We start from the raw sequence: 18,435 nt of genomic DNA on the forward strand, positions 1-18,435 counted from the left end.
AGGATTAATGGGGAGGTTAAAGTAAATCTAAGTTAGAGATTGAATGACGCCATAAATTACCCGAAGGTCATTGCAACCTTTTGTAATAAGAACCACAAACACACTTTGTGTTTATTAAAGCTTTAATTCTGAATTCTAATCATTAACATTGTAGTATTTTATACTTTCATGTTGGTTGTAAATTCAGGTGTCCTCCCACAATGCCCTCAGCGATGTTGCGTTATCAGTTCGTCTTGACTGGAGCTTACACAATAAGCAACAACCAGGCATTTGTTGTCACTCACAACATTGTCGACTAAGACTGGTATTCAGTCTAGAAGAGTCAACAGATAACAACCTATGGACAGATGGCTGCTCCTAAGAAGACCACTAAACCAGTCTTGTTTTTTTGAAAGCAAGAGAACGAGTAGATGGGGGTGGGGGGTTCAGTTTGAGGTTTATTGCCATAGCGTTGGAAGCTGTCCGCTCCTGGTTGATTATTACAGTGAAAACCTACTGTTTAACTAATGGGAGTGTCAAAGGTTGTTTATTAAGCTTTTACATTGTGCTTGAGATTTTGAAAGCTGCAGGAAATGTGTTTATCTAGTCTCTCTGGGCCCTGACGATGAGCACTCAGTGAAATTTTGAATAATTTAAAACTTGTGTATGAGCTTTATTACAGCCCTTTGTTTAAAGGTTCACTGTGTAGGATATAGTGGTGTTTAGTGGTGAAGTTATATATTGCAACCAACATCGTCTCCCCGTCCCCTTCCAAACGTGTATGATAACCTACACGTAAGCCCTCCCTGGAGCCAGTGTTTGGTGTTTCCCCTCTGGGCTACTGTAACAAATACACATTGGCTTTTATTTTCAGGTGATTATTCACTAAAGAAAACATAATTATGAATAGATCCTCTTAAATCTTACACGCTGGACATTTCTAAAGCCATCAGATTTTCTCATATTTCTTTAAATTGTGGAGGGACTCCTCTTTCCACGAGTGCTCAGAGATATTAGTACAAAATAACCTCAGGCTTTCAGAGAGCAAACACGGACAGCATAATGCATCAGTTCTGTACTTATACTTTAAGCGAGTGATGTAAATTTATTTCAGTAGTTCAGCATTGAGAAGCAACACTTGTTAAGGTGCCTTTCAGGCTGGATTACAACATACACACGGTGTATTTTAGGGATTACAGAGTACATAAAAGTGAGAAATGCTCTTGTGTTGAAGAGGATTTCTCGCAGGGATGAATGTCAGGGAATAATGCTCACTGGAGACGTGGAGACGGTAATTAAGGCACTGTGCTGACAGTGAGTCTGCCTCGTGTTCACTCTCACCTCAGCATTACTGTGTCTATTGGTTTTCCATTCCTGCACGGCAAAACATAACCTGTGCCAGACAGGGACATTTATTGTCACTGTGAGTCATATTTGCAAATACCTCAATTTTCAACAGCACATCTTTGTGTCCCTTTGCTGTTGCTTTTCAGTCTTACAGATACAACTGACAGGTTCTATTTGACACATTTGCAGCCATGAGAAACTGGTTCACAGCGCACTGTGTATGTGCCTGCCTCTCAGTCTTCCTCCTGGAACTCAGGTGGTGCTGCTGTGCTTTTGTAACTGAACTGCATCTGTAACTTAAGTTGCACCAGGCGTAGAGTTACAGCACAAGCTCTTTCTGCACAGCAGCTTCAAGCTTTCAAAGCAAAAACAGCTGATGCCACACACACCTCTGTTCCAGGTTAATGTCTTCAATTTCCTTTCAGCAGCATATACAGACAGCTTTCCTGTCTATCCCTGTTCAATCAGACTGTACTGCAGGGATGTTACTTACAGTAAAAGACAAAACACCTGAGACAGTCGCTAGCAGGCATGAGAGAAGGTGTCCACACATTTTTCAGACTTTCTTATCTGCTGGATTACACCTCGGCTGGGAGGAGGAGGGCTCATTGTGTCTCCATTTTCTTTATCAGCATCAGTATCAGCCGCTGGTGATGAGGAGAGGCAGAGCACAGGTGGTTAGCTTGTTGATCCAAAGTGTTGGATAGAAGCCAGGTTGGACCTCTGCCCTTCAGTGCTGCGGTTCATTTAGGATCATATATTTTCAGAACCACACCATACATTTTAGCTAACTGTACACAATGTACTGCATCAACTTTCACTTATCTCTTTTCTTTTCACAACTCTGATACTTCTCATTTCCTTCGTCAAAGCTACAGCTCGTCCCTATTCCTTTAAGCAAATCTCACTACATCCAGAAAAGGAGACAAATCCCTGTCATTGATCAGCTGCCACACACACTCTGCACACAGGACTCTCTGAAATTGAATGTGTAAGCAGCATTCCGTTTTTTTTACTGTGTCTCACAATAGTCTGTGTAGGGCATGAATTATTCCATCCTCTACTTGCTTTACTGGATTAGGGAACACCCAGGAAAGTTACATGGTTTAGTGGTTGTTATTGTGATGGAGAACATAGCAAGCAACCCTAGAAGCTGTTCATTTAGATGGATGATTCCCAAAGACCCGATCATAAAACGCATGCAGCTCAGTGTGAGTAGTGACTCGTCCTACGTGTTGCACATGTTAAACTGTTGAACATGTGAGGAAGATAAATATTTGTCTATGCAGTAGTATGACTTATTGGCCGCCTTGTCGCTGCTTTGAAACTCAGTGAAAATTGATTGAGCATCCTAAAAGCTATGATTGAAAGATAAGCTGAAAGCTAAAAGTTAAAACATCCCACGTTGTGTTGGTTGGCGTGATATGAAGAGAATGACTTATGTAAATGATAGAAGAAAAAGGTCATTCGATTTCAGCGGCACCACCAGCTGAGCCGAGGATGGCTCAACCCCCTTGTGGTTGCCAAGGACACCGCCGACCTCCGCAGCATGCACTCGCAAGGGAAGACGCCAGAGCAGCCACCTCTGTCTTTCCCTGGGAGACTGAGTTGTCAGTAATCAGTCATTGTGACCACATGGTTAACTCTATTAGCAGGGGCTTGTTCCTGTGAGGCAACAGGCCCATCGCACTGATTCATACACTGGACCATGCAGAGACATGCCCTGATTTAAAACCTCGTCGTATACACAGGCAGTGGACTTTACTATCTGTGGGCTCTCATGTCTCTGCGCTCTGTTAATGTTTTATGGAAGTGGTTTCTAATGTTTCCACCTAGCTTATTGAACTGCTGCTGTGTTTGTGTGTGGACCTGTTTGCGTGCGTGTGTGTGTGAGAGAGAGCTTCTGACCAGGCTATACAGATGGTCCTGCTGCTGCCTCCCCAGCTGCCCTTCGGCCAGGCTGACCGCTGTCAACAGATCATGCTGAGCCTCTAGCAGGATCCCACTGTTCTCCTCTGCCAGCTGGGACCCAGAACACACACGGACACACATACACTAGCATCCCTCTTGCACTTTTTCTTTCTCTGCGATGTCTGCACAGCCGAGCATCGCAGAGGAAATCCCCACAGACTGAGTGGCAGCTCGTCTAGTACAGCAGAAAAGGGGCAGGTACTCTATTAGCAGCACTGAGTGCAGGGGCAGGCAGGCAGGCTTGACCATCAGTCTTATTTATAGCCAGATAGCAGGAGGAGCTTAGCAAGGAGAGACTCATTCAAACAGGTTCACACCTTTTTCTGACCTATCACAGCAGATTTATAGTGACTCATTCGTCTTTTGGTGTCCCACTTAGTAGTGATGATTTGTGATGTTTTTTTTGTTTTTTTTTCTCTTTCATCTCATCCTCCCCCCAGGCCTTCCTTTGTGTGATACCTGCCTATGCTGGTGTGTATTGATTTATTGATGATATGTGTCATGTATCTACATCTATCCAAAGTTCGGTTTGCAGTTCTCTTATTAGTCTATTTATCATCATTGGAAAAGATCAGCTATGGAAGACGCTTGCAGGTTATTGTGTGAAGACAAAGTAAAAGATGACTGCACAGACTGAATACACTGTATTCCAATTGTTCACACTCAACACTGGTAGTGTGGAACCAGTGATGTCTTTTATGAGGATGGATAATGTGACCTACTACCTGCATCACAATCATAATAGTAATAAAAGTGATATTTATTATTCACTCTCTTCACTGTTCACCCATGGCATGCATAGCATGTCCCTCCTTCCATTCTGGTTACTAAAAACATCCCTCAGGGTATTTGGGGATATCAGGGGACAGGGGACAAGAGGACACAAGCACCTCTAAGAATCCTAACACACTAACCCATAAGGCTTTAAATTGATCTGCGGCTTGCTGTGGGGACCACTTCTTTACACCAAAATAGATGCTTGGGTGACTGTGAGGCTTTATAATACAATGCCAGTGCCTTGTGTCAGGAGATCTGTGGGAGGGTTGACTCACATCCTTTCAGCTCCCCTCACATACACCCAACATACACATGTCATATACAAAATTCATAACTGCTACATACACTTCTTGTCTGACAAAGGCCTAGTGTGTAAATTGAGCTTCCAGTTTGCTGGTCTGAAACATTGCATCACTATTGGAAAATATTGCTTTAGCTCTACTTTTGTGTAGTAGATTTAGCTTGCCGCTGGAAATTATGACAAATAATTTTACGAACCACTGTGCTGTATTTAGGGTAGGCCACTTAGCTGTGCTCCGAGACCTGTCCTGCGTGGGTCTTCATGTACAAGGTGACGCATGCTGATGATGCCAATAGATAAGAGGTTATAAATCAGTACAGCCAGATGCTGCTCTTTAATCTCATAAGACCATTAGCAGATAAAGTGGCCTCTCGGGGAATAATGCAATTCTTTAAAAGCCCTCAGAGAGTCATGAGAGGGGTCTTGCATTCAGTGGCTCGGTAGGATTAGAGATGTGTATGAGTGTGTATACAGTAGGTGTGAATGTGCATACTCTGCATGGATGTTATTTACCTGTTTACAAAGATGTCTATTTGAGTCCATTTGTGAGTGCAACTGAGGAGAGGATGTCCCCAATCCTGCACGAGTATAGATGTAAGGGTTTGTGTATGTGTGTGGAGGGGGAGGGGGTTTCCTCTTTTTGGCAGGCGGATCAGTGCAGTGGCTGCTACGTGCCAGTGAGTATCTTTGCGGATGGACCAGGCTTTTCCTCATATACTCACACACAGAAAAGTGATTGACAATAAGTTCAGGATTTCCTCATTTTAAAGAGACATGGATACAACCACACTGATACCCCTTTTACACCAAAATGAGTGGGTATAGGCAGGTATTTAAATGTTGGTTAACTCGCTAAAAGGAGATTGTACACAAACATTGGCTATTTATGTATCAACACCCGCAAGTTGAATTTACATCATAACATTGCGCCAGAAAAACTGCAGCATTTAGCCTGCAAAAATACAGAAGAAAAATAAATTGGCGCTTTCACCCGGGGGTCTTGTTTCCATCGGTGCTGATTGGAGCCGGTACCAATAAAAACCCATGTCTACTGCCGAGTCATTTGAACTGGGAGTAAATGCCGATTGAATCCATTCATATGGCAGACAAAAGTCAGATGTTAGTGGGTTTTTTGGACCAGTGGAAAAGGGGCTAAAGGGTAAATATTATAACCCAGAAGACGGGTTCATGGGTTTTCCTCCCATACTAATGCTATTGGATGTGTGTTTGTGTCTTAAAATTTCATAGCAGCACTCGCAATATTGTCCCTACGTGTAATATCCCATGCCCCATCCCAAGTACGACCTCTACTACATTTTTATCACTTGCATTTTGAGTTATGACCGGCCTGAGGCTCTGGATATTAAATGTGGTAGTGACAGAGTGAGTCTGCCTTAAGATTCAGTTTTCTGAAGAGGGGGATGAGTCAATTATAGTAATGCAGCATTTAGTGTTTATTAGACCCTTTTTTTAAATCCATGGGATCAAACAAGGAGGCAGGTATTTGAGGAGCAACATTTGTTTCTTTTATTAACCCTCTTAAAATAGACTTTCTGGTAGAGTGAGTTGCTTGTTGTGCGTTTCCTTTTGTCTTTGCAAACAAGGAGACTTTATTTTTGTCTTCTCTCCAGTGGCTGTGTGTATCCATGAGAACTTATTACACGAGCAAAATCGGACCTAAAACATGACCCAGAGTTTTCAGTTGGATTTCAAAGGCAGAGGTGGTTGTTGTTCAACTCTCTGGTGAGATATTAAATAGACCGTTTTGATAGTCTTGAGAGAAAAAGACATTATAGATATGTCTAAGTTTTTGTTATAATGTCAAAAAAAGGGGGGGGAAATCTGTCAGTTTTGTATCAGGAGAAGCATAACCTGTAAGGAGGATGATGGAGCCTCGCGAGAGCAAGCTGTCATTTAATTAAGTAGACGTGAAGCATGGAGAGATGTCTGTAAGTGAGTGTGAACTGGTGTCCGTGCTCGTTCGCGTGTGTGAGAGAGCGCGGGTGTGTGCATGTGTTTGCTGACAGCATCAGCAGGGGATGTTCTGTGCTATAGGTCAGCTATTCTGTGATGAAGAACAAAAGAGCAAACTCCAGATCAGATTTTCTCCTGGGTCTTATCCCTCCGCTGTTAAACAGAATTCAACAGATTGAATAAAATTCAATGAGCCTTTCTATCACCTGTGTTGTTATTGACCGTACAGGAGAGGGGAGACGGGGGCTCAAATGCTAAACAAATGGATTTTCCTTTTCTAATTCTCTTACCAAATGGCCCGGGTTAGAGCAGTAATCTGGAACTGAGCCTTGTCGCAGTCCATTAGCTTTACTCTTGTGCAAATTTGCTGTAAATATGGCTTGGCCTGGTTATGAAAAGTTGGAGGGGAAGAGTTTTCTAATGACGTACCCACTGCATGGAAAAGTCTCCCTTTCCAAGGGTAAGGCGTGACCACCCTGGTGACTGTGCAGGAATAAGTTGTTTCCACTTGTTTTGTAGCCCTGACAGCAAAACAGTCTTCCACATTAAGGGCAGAAGACAGAAGTTAGGCAGCGTGAATGGTTGGCACAAGGAGAGATACTGTGGAATTTGTGCTGGCCTGTTTTCTGTTGTGATGTGTAGCCTGGTGAAGTGCTGACCGGTGACTGAGGCTCCAGTTGAGGACAAACATGCTTGTTTTTCTATGTGTTAGCAACTATCCTTAGAATAATTTGACTCCCAATAAAGAGAGGGCAGGCAGGCAGAAGTCACTGCTTCCTCTTGCTGGACGCAGCCCAATACAGAGTGTCCTTTTGATTGCTTCTAGGCCTGACTAGACCTGATCCTTTGCTCTGAGGGATGTGTTTGGTATAGAAATGCAGACTAGGGAGGATTCAGCTCCAAAATTGGGACACACCAACAGTGTTTTGCCTCTATAGAGCTGTCACCACTAGATAAAGTGGCTGGACAGCTACAGTCCTAACGAGGTGTCAATGTGGCTGTTATGTGGTGGAGGTATAAAGAACCAATGGTTTTTCTTTGTATAATGTTAATGTTAAAGAAGTTTTTGTGCCTCAAAACTACCACAGTGTTTTTTTTTTTTTTTACAATTCATGATTAACTAAACTAAATTAATGCAATTTTGTTGGGATTGCTTTCAAGTCAGGAACCTTTTGGCATATCTCTAAAAACAACTTTAGAGCATAGTTTGATCAGCGTCAAGGGATCGTATTAGGTTAAAGTGAATATAATAAATACACCATGTTTTTTTAATGAATGCATTGGTATTCTGTGTTGAGGTGTAAAACATACCGCAAATATTTATTGGGATTGAAATTCTGTCATTTGATTTGATTGATAGGGTTATCATCGAGACACCTGGCCCTATTGGTGTTCCAATAAAGTCTGTTCAAAACAGAGCCCATGTACCAGAGGTGACTGAAACGATATGCATTATTTTACATTAAAATCATGCATAAGTCAAGTCTTTACCAATGACAGAAAAAAATAGACATGTCGAATCCCCCAAAAGTGAAGCTGAAACATTTTCTTTCCCTGCTGGTTGCCAGTAGCATAGTTCATAAACCCTGTCTTCTCCATATAAGCATCAGGGATATGAAAGTAAAAAATAGTCAAATAAAAATTCCTCATAGATGGTTTCTGTCATTTAGTTCTTATCACACTGATGTATGTTGTTATTTAGGTGCTCATTTTTACTGATAAGGTAGGTTGTAATTAGTTTTTGATGACATAGAAACAGGTTGAGATGTCATTATTGACAGCTGAGGTTGACTTGTGATTGGTCAAGCAGGTGTATCTTTGGGACCCAGGCTCCACTCCCCAATCACCCCTGTATAGATTCTGGCTCCAAATGATGTCACCAGTGCAAGATGGCAGCTCCTGAATCCAGCATGTTTTGGCTTTATTTTTTGTGTGGGGAAGTGTAGACATGTCTTCAATCTTTTTTAGTTTTTCACTGTAAAAGGGACCAGTGTGAGAATAGTTGAGGATTTCAGCTTTGTATTACCATGGCAATATGTCTGTTGGCTGTCAGGGTCTCTACAGAGACACAGACGGTCAATATAAGGTCATCAGGGTGACATTCACTTGATCAGCCTGAGGCCAGAGGGGTCAATGCTCATGACATGAATGATGATACCAGGTGTATTCAAAGTCATGGTGGCCATGGTAATAAAATTACTGCAATAACAATTAAGAGGAAAGAGGACTAATTGAACAGACTAAAGGCAGCGTTGGCATCACAGCTGGGCTCTGAGGTGTCCATCATGTGGCCTGCCACAGCTCAAGGTGAGATGGAGATGAATAGACAAAGACAGGGAACGAGTGTACAGAGGGGAGGAGGAAGATGTGGGAGGGAGGCAGGTGGGGGATTAGGGACTGTGTTCATCGATCAGCCCTGTCTGCTGACGTGGCAGCTAGGACCCCTTTTTTGTTGGCATGGACACCATATATCTACAATAGGTGTTTTGGCACATGCCTCTATATCCACATATGCAAGGCACCTGCACCTCAGCATTAAGGTAAAGGCCCGTCATCTCTTTTCTTCCAGCCGCCGAAATGATAGGACAATATGTGTGAGGTAGGCAACAGTGCTTGCCAACAGGAGAGGGACTCTCGGAGCAATGCCAGATAAGTTATCCGTTAATTAAACTGACAGATTTCCACATGTCTTTGCAATTCTTTAGATTAAGTCATTGTGTCAGAATTCAAAACCTCCTGATGTCCCGGAGGCAGCACTGACACTAGGCTGTAGTAAAGGCTGACCTTCGCCACGTGGGATTGGCCATGGGGTTTACCTCTGACACGACTTGTATCTGCTGTCATTTGTTTGAGTAGCACAGTTCCATCGCTGCGTGCGCTTGATATTTAGCCCTGAGATGAGGCCCAGCTGGCAGCTACACACTGTGCAGGGAAATGGAGCTGAAGAAAAAATGAGGGAAATGATATGTGAGGGTCAGCATGTAATTTGTGTAACTTCTCAAGCAGAAGAGCAGAGCAAAACAGATTGTGGTGACTGTTTGTGAGTCCTTTACAACAGATAGTCCTGCTGTCGAGGCTGGAAGGACCCTCAATCCATCACCCATCCTCCTCCTCATTAGTGATATGAAAAAACAGTTTATAAATGGAATTTCCCTCTTTTCATCTGGGACGACTTCTTGCAATTATACTAATCCTTACTGTCATATCTCGACAGTGCATGGCTGATATAGGTTTGTAAGATTGTCGGGGGTAAACGATGCTGAAAGCAGTAAGCACATGTTTAGAGCTTCTCCTAATCAATTCCAAGTCCTTTCTTCCACTATATATATTCCCCTTGCCTCACATCTCTCCCTTGGGGCTAGCCGGCTTAGAATAAACATCAGCAACCAGCTTTGTCTCTATGGCAACAGCTGCGCAGGATGAACGGTAGAGCAGGCATGGAGTAGGTAAGACAGGGTTTGGATGGCGGCGGATGTTGCTAAATGTGAGCTGGTGTTCTTTAAGGTGATTTGTTGCAAGGTTAAGGGCTGTGAGATCAGCTAGAGCCTAAAGTTGTTTGTATTTCTATCAGGTGGACACCAAAGGATGAAGCACAGGATTTCAGTGGGTGAGTGACGGTCCTTTGTTGCTCGGGTAGCCTAGTATAAGGGGGTCAGTGGGGTTGGGCTATGAAAGCCACCCAGTCAATCTGTCAGTTGTTTTAAGCCCACCCTGACCCCGTCTTTCCCTTAACACCTCGATTACCCGGCTAGCCAGCTACAATTAAGGCGGCCTTGTACCTTCATCCCACTTTCTGCGACAGCCTGAGGAAGTATTGGATTGATCCGGCCAATACGCCCAATCTGCTCAAGCACGCAGAGTATTTGTTTTTCTTTTTTCCTTGTTCACTTGTCTAAATATTATTTAGTTCCACCCTTGAGCCGGATTTGTCAGCAGGGATTTTGCTGGGCATGTTTTCACTCCCCATGCTGATGGCTTCAATGCCTGTTGTTTTTACATTTTTCCCCACTCTGTTTTATGTAATTTGAGGATTGTGTTCAGTTCCACCCATCTGTTTCCCTGGTTGTTTCCAAGCAAGGTACAGTTTGTTTCCAGAGCAGGATGACCTATGACCTGATTCATGCGTCATCGGGCAGCTGCCCGTTCAGACATTTGTCATGCAATCGGAGAATGAAACTGCTGGTAGCAAAAACATGATGTGGCGTCAACATTGCTGGTACTTCCCCGCTGTTAACTGGCTGCAAAACTCATCACTAACCAATCCTGAAGGTTTCCTGATACCAGCAGCTCAAGGTCATTCTAAGGGGGTTGGCTTTGTCTCAGGAAGCGATTGTAGCTGCTTCTCTTGGCTACTCCTCAGCCCGATTGCATTTGCCCTTAATTCTTGTGTTTTTGCGATAGCATCATGTGCATATGCTCAGATAAATGCAAGCCCCCCCAAGGCTGGGTTTTGTGTGGTACAGGCTCATGAGGCTTTTTCTTCTTGTTGCATTGACCTCGAGGAGGCAGAGACTCTATCTGCTGTTTTGTGCAACATGAGCCACTCTGTTGGGCACAGTCAGGTAATTCAATACCACTTCCTGTCTTCACCTTGTGCAAACAGGCGAGGCTGAAGAGGTACCATTTCAGGGACAGTGGGGGGAGGGGGACATTTTTGTGTCAGCCGTCTGCTTGGTAATTACGTGCACGGACAAACGGCTGGCATTCGGAGGGAAAACAAATGAGGTTGGCTTTAGAGCTTCTTGGTAAACCTGGCCTGATCTGTCTTTGTGTGTGTGCATGTTTGAACATCACCTGTGTGGACTCAAAGTGTGACCTTCCCCTGAGTACTGAATGAAAAAATGCCCTCTATGTCTAGCAGGCTGGCTCTTGTACAGTATTATTGTCACACACAGTACATATCTCATTGTGCCAGTGTGGAATCAGGGAGGCTACGTACCCCAAAGAGAAAGAAAGAGATGTTGTCAGGACTGAACTTGTGATACAGCTACCTGTCGCCATGAACTACATCTGCTTCTACGACGATTAGTAATTTAATTAGTCAATTTTATTTAATTATGTTTGATATGTTGTAATTGTGAACTGAATACCTGATGAGTTTTGGGTTAAGTCCTTGTTGTGATGTGTATTTTTCACAATTTTCTGACATTTTACAAAGCTCTAACAATTAATATTTGACAAACAGCCCACAGCCACTATTAAACATAGACCAAACCTGATCCTGGAAAAGCAATGGTTACACGAAAATATGCAACCTATACATCTCACCAACTCCCATCAGCCCTCTTGTCAAAGCTTCGTCCCCAAAACACTTGAACGCACACTGTCTGCTAGAGGACGACTTTTCTGTGACTTGCTTGTTACGTTCTGGGTATCGTCTCTGCTTCAGTGGTGATAGCCTCACGCACAGCGAGAGAATGGGCAAGGGTGCAGGCAGGCCTGTGGGTTCGTGACAGAATTCAAATGATTGGTCATGTCTATTACAATCCTGTGAGGGCCACAGACACTGGCTTTTTTCAGTGGCTTTTTATTTATGGCTTTTGTAAAGTGACAAGGATTTCAATAAATAAGAAAAAGGGTTTCAGAAACAACTCACCAACCCTAGCTTTCACCAACTCCATTTGTCAGTTCTGAATATTCTGTTCCTTCATTAATTTTGAGTGGTGAATATGAAAGTGTGTTGTTCATGTTCATTTGTGAACAAAAAGTTGCCAATACTGCTTATTAAATGTTGATAAGTGATTGTAATGTTTTTCTCTCTTCTTCTTGAACAGACGGGTTTACAGTGACCAGAGAGGAAGATGGATGAGCTACAGGATGTACAGCTGACTGAGATCAAGCCGCTGCTGACCAATAAGGTGAGTTATGGTGAAAACAGAGAAGTAACAAGCTGCTGAGGCAACAGACACATGAACACATGTGTATAATCACACACATGGAGTGAACCGATGTATGGTGTGTTCTAAAAGTAAATGAGCACACCATATGGTTCTCCCAGGCAAATACATATGCTAATACACTAGACATGCACACTCAGCAGTTCCGTTCATCATAGTGAATTATTCATATCTTCTCGACTGTCGAGTGGAAAAAGAAAAGAAGGGAGAGCACCAGAGAGCAAGTTAATAGAAAAAGAGAGGTTATAGACGGAATGAGGCAAGATAGATGAAGAAATAGGGAGCGCATAATGAAAAACAGTCTGAGGACAGGCAAGCAAAACTGGAGACAGATCAAAAGAGAAGCAGGAAGAAACCGCTCTCTTAGTTACAGAGCTTCAAAGACTAGTGAGTGAGAGACGGCAAAAACAGATGCATGGAGGAGAAAAAAAACCAAATTAGATGAAAGCTCTTCATCTCTCCTTCCGCCCTTCTCCTATATTTCTATTTGTAAGACTGCGTGGTAGTTAAGGTAGATATCCTGTTTAGGTGACATGATAAAGATATATATATACATCATAAAAAACATGAGTGAAGAAAACTGGCACTGACCTCTTACTCCACCTAGTGGCCAGCTTAATAAAAAGACAAAGCAGGAGCCTTGAATGAAGATAGAGAGACGATGACACGATAACGTTGATGAAAGAAGCTTCTCATTTTCTCTCTGATCCTCTGTGGAAGTGATGAAAACCAGTTGTGATTACTGTTCAGATAATACATGTCTGAAAGATTACATGATGCAGCAAGGTAGATGGGAAATTTAGTACTTTCTGCAGCAGCCATGTAAACATAACAATGGTAAAGATGAGGTTATGGTCAAGGTTAAGAATGTACTATTATAGTTGTCTTCAAAGTAGAACATACACAGTAGGAGAATAGGAGGGAGTTAAAGGTCTAATTAACTGCTAGGCTAATATAACAATTGGCATGACAATATTGATATAATGAGCCTGATGCATTGAGCCTTCTTACACTGTCCTCGCTCTCTTCTGTATGTTGAAGCGGCCAACTGTGATTAAAGAGCTTTGTGAACAGTCCTAAAAACTCTAAGTATTAATCTAGGAGCTAATGTTGCAGACAAGTTGTGGTTCATTTATCATGAAATCAATGCAAGGACATTTCTTCCTGTGTCAACCTTCATAGGGATTCCACCATACTTGGCACCCCAGAACAGCATTATAGAAAGAGAAAAGAGTAGATTTTGGCTAGAAACAGGTTTTTACCATGATTCCTGCTGAGCATCTATTTCAGTGGGGAAACAATTTTGTACCCATGGGTCTAGAGGCAGATGGTATCTACTGGTCTGGCCTACAACTGAATCCCACAAGAACTTTCTCTCTTGTCTGCTTCCCACTCTCACTTCTCTGCCCATATACTGTGTAGCCTCCTGCTGACTGAATAAAGCCAAAACACCAACTGAAAATAATAGGTAAAAATACTTCACCATTAATCAAGTTCTACACAGCAAAGTATTTAGTTTTTAAACTAGCGGAACTCATTTTACATGGTGTTGTCTAAAATGATGATTTAAGATGCATAAAAGATTTGCTGCAATTTTGTGTCACAATCGGCCGGACCAATAGATCCATAAACAACAAGAAGTACTAACCACAGTTGGCTACACCCATCCATATCCTAAAGCATGCTGCAGATACTCATTGAAATTACACAAAGCTCACTTTTAATGTTGTGCAGTTTGCTGGAAACTGGGCACAGTTCTCTACCTGGATCTAAAAGATACCACGCATTAATTTTCACTGAAGTATAATGATGAATGTTTTTTATCTAATTCTGACAAATTAAGTTACTAACCAAACATTTTAACAAATGGACGAAGGTAAAAACACACGCTCCTTCGTTAAATATAAATATCTCATCTTTGACTCTGTGATATGTATTAATAACTTTCCTCTTTACTTTTCTTGCAGAATGCTCGGAACTTTCAAGACTTCGACTGTCAGGTGAGTGGTGCTCTTTGATCCTCCATAAACTGCTGTTGTGCAATTTTTATGGGAGTAGCGATCATGCGAGTGGAAGGGGATTGAGTACTGGGACGTGGCCCCATTCTTACCCCCCTACTGCTGAGCACATTTGTTTGCTTGCCCTACATCTGAACATTGTTCATCACCAGCAGTATCCAGTTTTACCACAAAACATGTGTTTGCAGAATGTTTTGCCCAGCTTGTTATACAAGCTTGTGGTTTGTTTATAATGATTGAGAGCAAAACAGGAAAACAGTAGATCAACATCAAAACAGGCCCCTTCCTGATTAAATGTCTGTTGCTGTTACTATTACTAATGTGTGTGTCTGTGGAGAGAGGACCACTTTGCTGTTCTGGCTCATTCCATTGTACCTGCAAGTAAGCGACAAATCACAAGGACTCCAATTGAGTAAATACACATCATACTGTAAGGAGTTGAATGTTGAATAGGGTAGATAAAAAAAAGTGAATTAATTCCTGGCCAGTGGTTTCGTTACACACGATTGAAGGTTGAACCAGTAACTTCAAGCATTGTTGAATTCATTTTTCGGTGTTTTGGATGTATTCATACCGCCTATGTGTGAATATGTTGCTGCTTGTGGACTGTGGAGCATTTATACTGATATGAGATGCCAATGCATTCAACATTAGCAGCTTATTTATTTGCGTTGTGGCTTTTTGGGATACACACAATAACGAATATTTGGATGTTGACCTATTGGGACTTATTTCTAAAATCAAATGTTTGGGAGGGACAGCAGTGTCATCCTTAAGAAAGACTCAGAAAACTGTTGAATCATTCATGCAAGGTTGGGCACCCTGACGACCCTGCAGTGAAACTGTATGTATGACTGTATCAGTATGACTGAATGTACAGACTCCATTTGTTGCCGTCTACTGTCAAATCATTACATAACAATGCAGCTAAACAGTATGATGGAACTAACTGGAAGTTAACAATGTGCATTTATACAGTGGACATTCCAACAACTGGTCAGAGTAGATGTAGGTGTGGCACTGTCTCTAGAGATTTTTAGAAGGACTTTCACGATTACAAAAAAAGGCAGCATTAAGCATCTTGTTTTGTACAGAGCTGTACATTTCAAACCACAAAGCAACAAATATTTGTGATATTTGTAGGGATGGTTCTCTCTGCTTGTGTGATGGATCTGGGGGACCTCTACAGAGTCTAGTAGTTGTTCGATGTAATGTCCTCCACAGTATAATTGGAGTGTTGCAGAGACTGTGTTTGCCTTTTCACTGTATTTCACTTTGCATCTCAGCCTCAGTCATTTAATGTGATGATATAAGAATAATTATCATTCAAGAAAAAGTGGTACTGGCCTTGAGTGGGCACTGCTCCAGATCCCTTTATTTGCATTGGGAATGAGACTCTGTGCTGTTGTGCATTCAATGAGTCTCTTGCATGAGGAGTGGAAGCAGCCTCTCTTCTTCATGAGCATCGTGACTGCAAAGGGTTAAACATTTCATCCCTCTCTCACTTTTCTGCAGTCAGGGCTGCTTCCAGCATCCCACCAGAACTAAATATAGCTGCTGCAGTCAGGATACGAGAATGCGCATGTTAGCAGGAGCAGGCATGCTACATGTTCCCCAGCGTTCAGTCCTGTCTGCATTGACACTAATTTATCAATTAGCTATTCTTTACACAGATGGTTCAGTCCAGGTCCCCCAATTGTACTTTAAAGAGAATATCAGAATTAGTCTCAGTGGCAATGAGGTAGAGACTTCAGTGTATTTGACCTTATTTCCATGGCAGCCATTTTGATCTCACACAGTCACGTTCAGGAGAATTATTAACATAAATCCTGATAATTTATTGAAATCTATAATGAAGTTTTCATATATGTATGTCAAATAGATTAATTAAGTAACACCTGCTTTTGCTCTTTAAAATATCTATTAGTAAAAATGCCTTTTATCAAATTTGTTAGCAATCTTGGCTTGGAACAATTAGAATGTGTACATTAAAACAAATTTTCTTTCTGAATACATACTTTAGATAATATAAGATAAAGTGAAATGCAAGTATTTTTAAAAAAATTTTAAACTGTAAGGGCAGAAATTATAAGAAATGGTGTGTGGGTAGCTTATTTGCTATTTAGCAGTTAGCTTCAGTTTCTATCCAACTACACAATTCAGCTGGCTAAAGATATTAACTACATGAAATGATCATTTGTATTCCCCTAGATTTTGGTAAATCACAATAGTAAATATTCTTCATATGCATGTCTTGTGCACACAACTGGGCTGAACTCAAATGGGATGTAAACTTCCACATATCCATTCTTGAAATAGGGTATTTAATTTAATTGAACCTGACTAGTGCTGTCACATGGTGTGATATAGTAGGAGCGCATATGCAGTACAAGAATATATTGTGTGGGAGGGGTCCTCACCGCTGCACCATCTCTCTGTGCAGCCAGTGTGACATTCCAGCAGCTGGGGGACAAATCCAGCTGCTCTCCTCTTGTCGTCTCTGCTGCTACAGCTCCCACCACAGGCGGTCCACAGGTACTGCAACAGTCATATCACAACCCTGTGCAGTGTGCATGAGGATGGTGGTGGTAGTGAGGTGGGGTCATAGAGAAGAACATAAAGGCCAAGGGCGTAGTGCTGCAGTCCTGTAGTCTCCCATGATGTTCTCCTTTGGCCACTGTGAGGTGAGGGAGGGAGGTAGGAGTGAGTCAGCCCCCTTTACCCATGGGATCGGCTGTTTTAAGTGCATACTTAAGAACACAGAGTTGCTGTACTTCAGGGAGATGGAAAGGGCTGACTGTACACTTTAAAAATAGAACATAGTCAGGTTTATGGAGTTTGCTGGGGAGAGCGAAATGTTGAGATATTTGTCTCCATGGAATCTTTGCTTGGTTTGTTTTTAATATTGTCTGAAATGTTCTGTGAGGTTGTAAATGTGTCCGTTTATTACTTTTAATATTTTTTCCAAATAGGATAATTATCTTCACTTATCATTTACACACCATTTGTATTCTTGACCTTGTGCCACTTCAACTCCAAGACTAGAAAATAAAATCGTCTATTTTCCTATATTAGCTGCCAAGTCATGTCTTCATTCAATCCTCACTGTCTCAGTAAGCTCAGCAGAGGGCGCCATAGGCCTGGTCATTGTGCGGCTGGAGGGCTCTGATGTGTGATGTTGCATGGTGGATTTCATGTCATGTTGTAGACATTTTTTTAGCGGAATAATTCTTACCTCAGATGCTGCTGTTGAACTAAGCTCTGCAGAACAGCATCACTTTGTGCCGATATGAATCCTACGAGTCTTCTGACACACATGATGACTCACAAAGAGGCCCCTATCGAGGAAAGGGTGTGCATGTGTTCGTTCGTCACACATGAGCTGATTGTGATTGCATGCAGTTATAATTGGTGAACATGTACTCAGTCACATTCTCATCACAGTCTGATGAGTCTTATCACAATTTTTTTAAACCATACACAGGAAAAGAGTCTGTGGAAAATAAACAGTGGGCATTATATTGTACAAAAACCACTAATTGCTAATTTGTTTAGAATTTTGTAAATATATTCTCAGTAAATGCATATCACCATTTACAGCCCTGCACAATTACAATTGAAACACAACTAAATAACTTCAAGTAGAAAAAGGAAGAGAGAAAGGAAGAGACAGTAAATGCAATTGTGTAGTTCTTTCAATACATGCACTACATTTGTGTCAGTGGCACCCTCTGTGGGTTAGGACGGGAACAATTTAAAGGATAAACTACAGTTACCACCCAAGCGTGCTGTTGTGTTTGATATTGACTAACCAATGAAGCATCCCCGTCTGTGTAATACCGCCCCCTCTGTGCTGTCTTCATGTGACATCGGCTGCACAGAACAGCCAGTCTCAAACAAAGGTGTGATGTCCTGCACTGCTAGCAGTTGTGCATGTGACAGAGGGGAATAGAAAAAGGACAGATCAATAATGACTCAACGGGAGGTTTAGATGAAACAGATCCTCTTATGTAGGGTTGTGATTGTTCGATAGTGAGAGAGGGGGGTTTATTTTCTGGTAGCCTGAAACATAATAATGAATGAATAATTTATCTTTATATGGACACTGTGTTGTACTGCAAGTTTAAAGGGATAGTTTGCCCAAAAAGGACAATTCACTCATTATCTACTC

The 18,435-nt window shown here is 42.0% G+C and overlaps 1 protein-coding gene across 2 annotated transcripts in view; it reads left to right on the plus strand.

The window, feature by feature from the left end:
- Nucleotides 1-18,435, plus strand: part of ndrg3a (ndrg family member 3a) — a 31,745-nt gene that overhangs the window by 1,240 nt on the left and 12,070 nt on the right. For both annotated transcript variants that reach the window (XM_035151884.2, XM_035151886.2), the window contains exons 2-3: nucleotides 12,124-12,207; nucleotides 14,214-14,246. In XM_035151884.2, the coding sequence (XP_035007775.1) occupies nucleotides 12,151-12,207; nucleotides 14,214-14,246 (90 nt within the window). In that variant the 5' untranslated portion in view covers nucleotides 12,124-12,150. The remainder of the gene's footprint in view (nucleotides 1-12,123; nucleotides 12,208-14,213; nucleotides 14,247-18,435) is intronic.

This window comes from Hippoglossus stenolepis, chromosome 3 (genome assembly GCF_022539355.2).
Source record: "Hippoglossus stenolepis isolate QCI-W04-F060 chromosome 3, HSTE1.2, whole genome shotgun sequence".
NCBI classification, from domain to species: Eukaryota; Metazoa; Chordata; class Actinopteri; order Pleuronectiformes; family Pleuronectidae; genus Hippoglossus; species Hippoglossus stenolepis.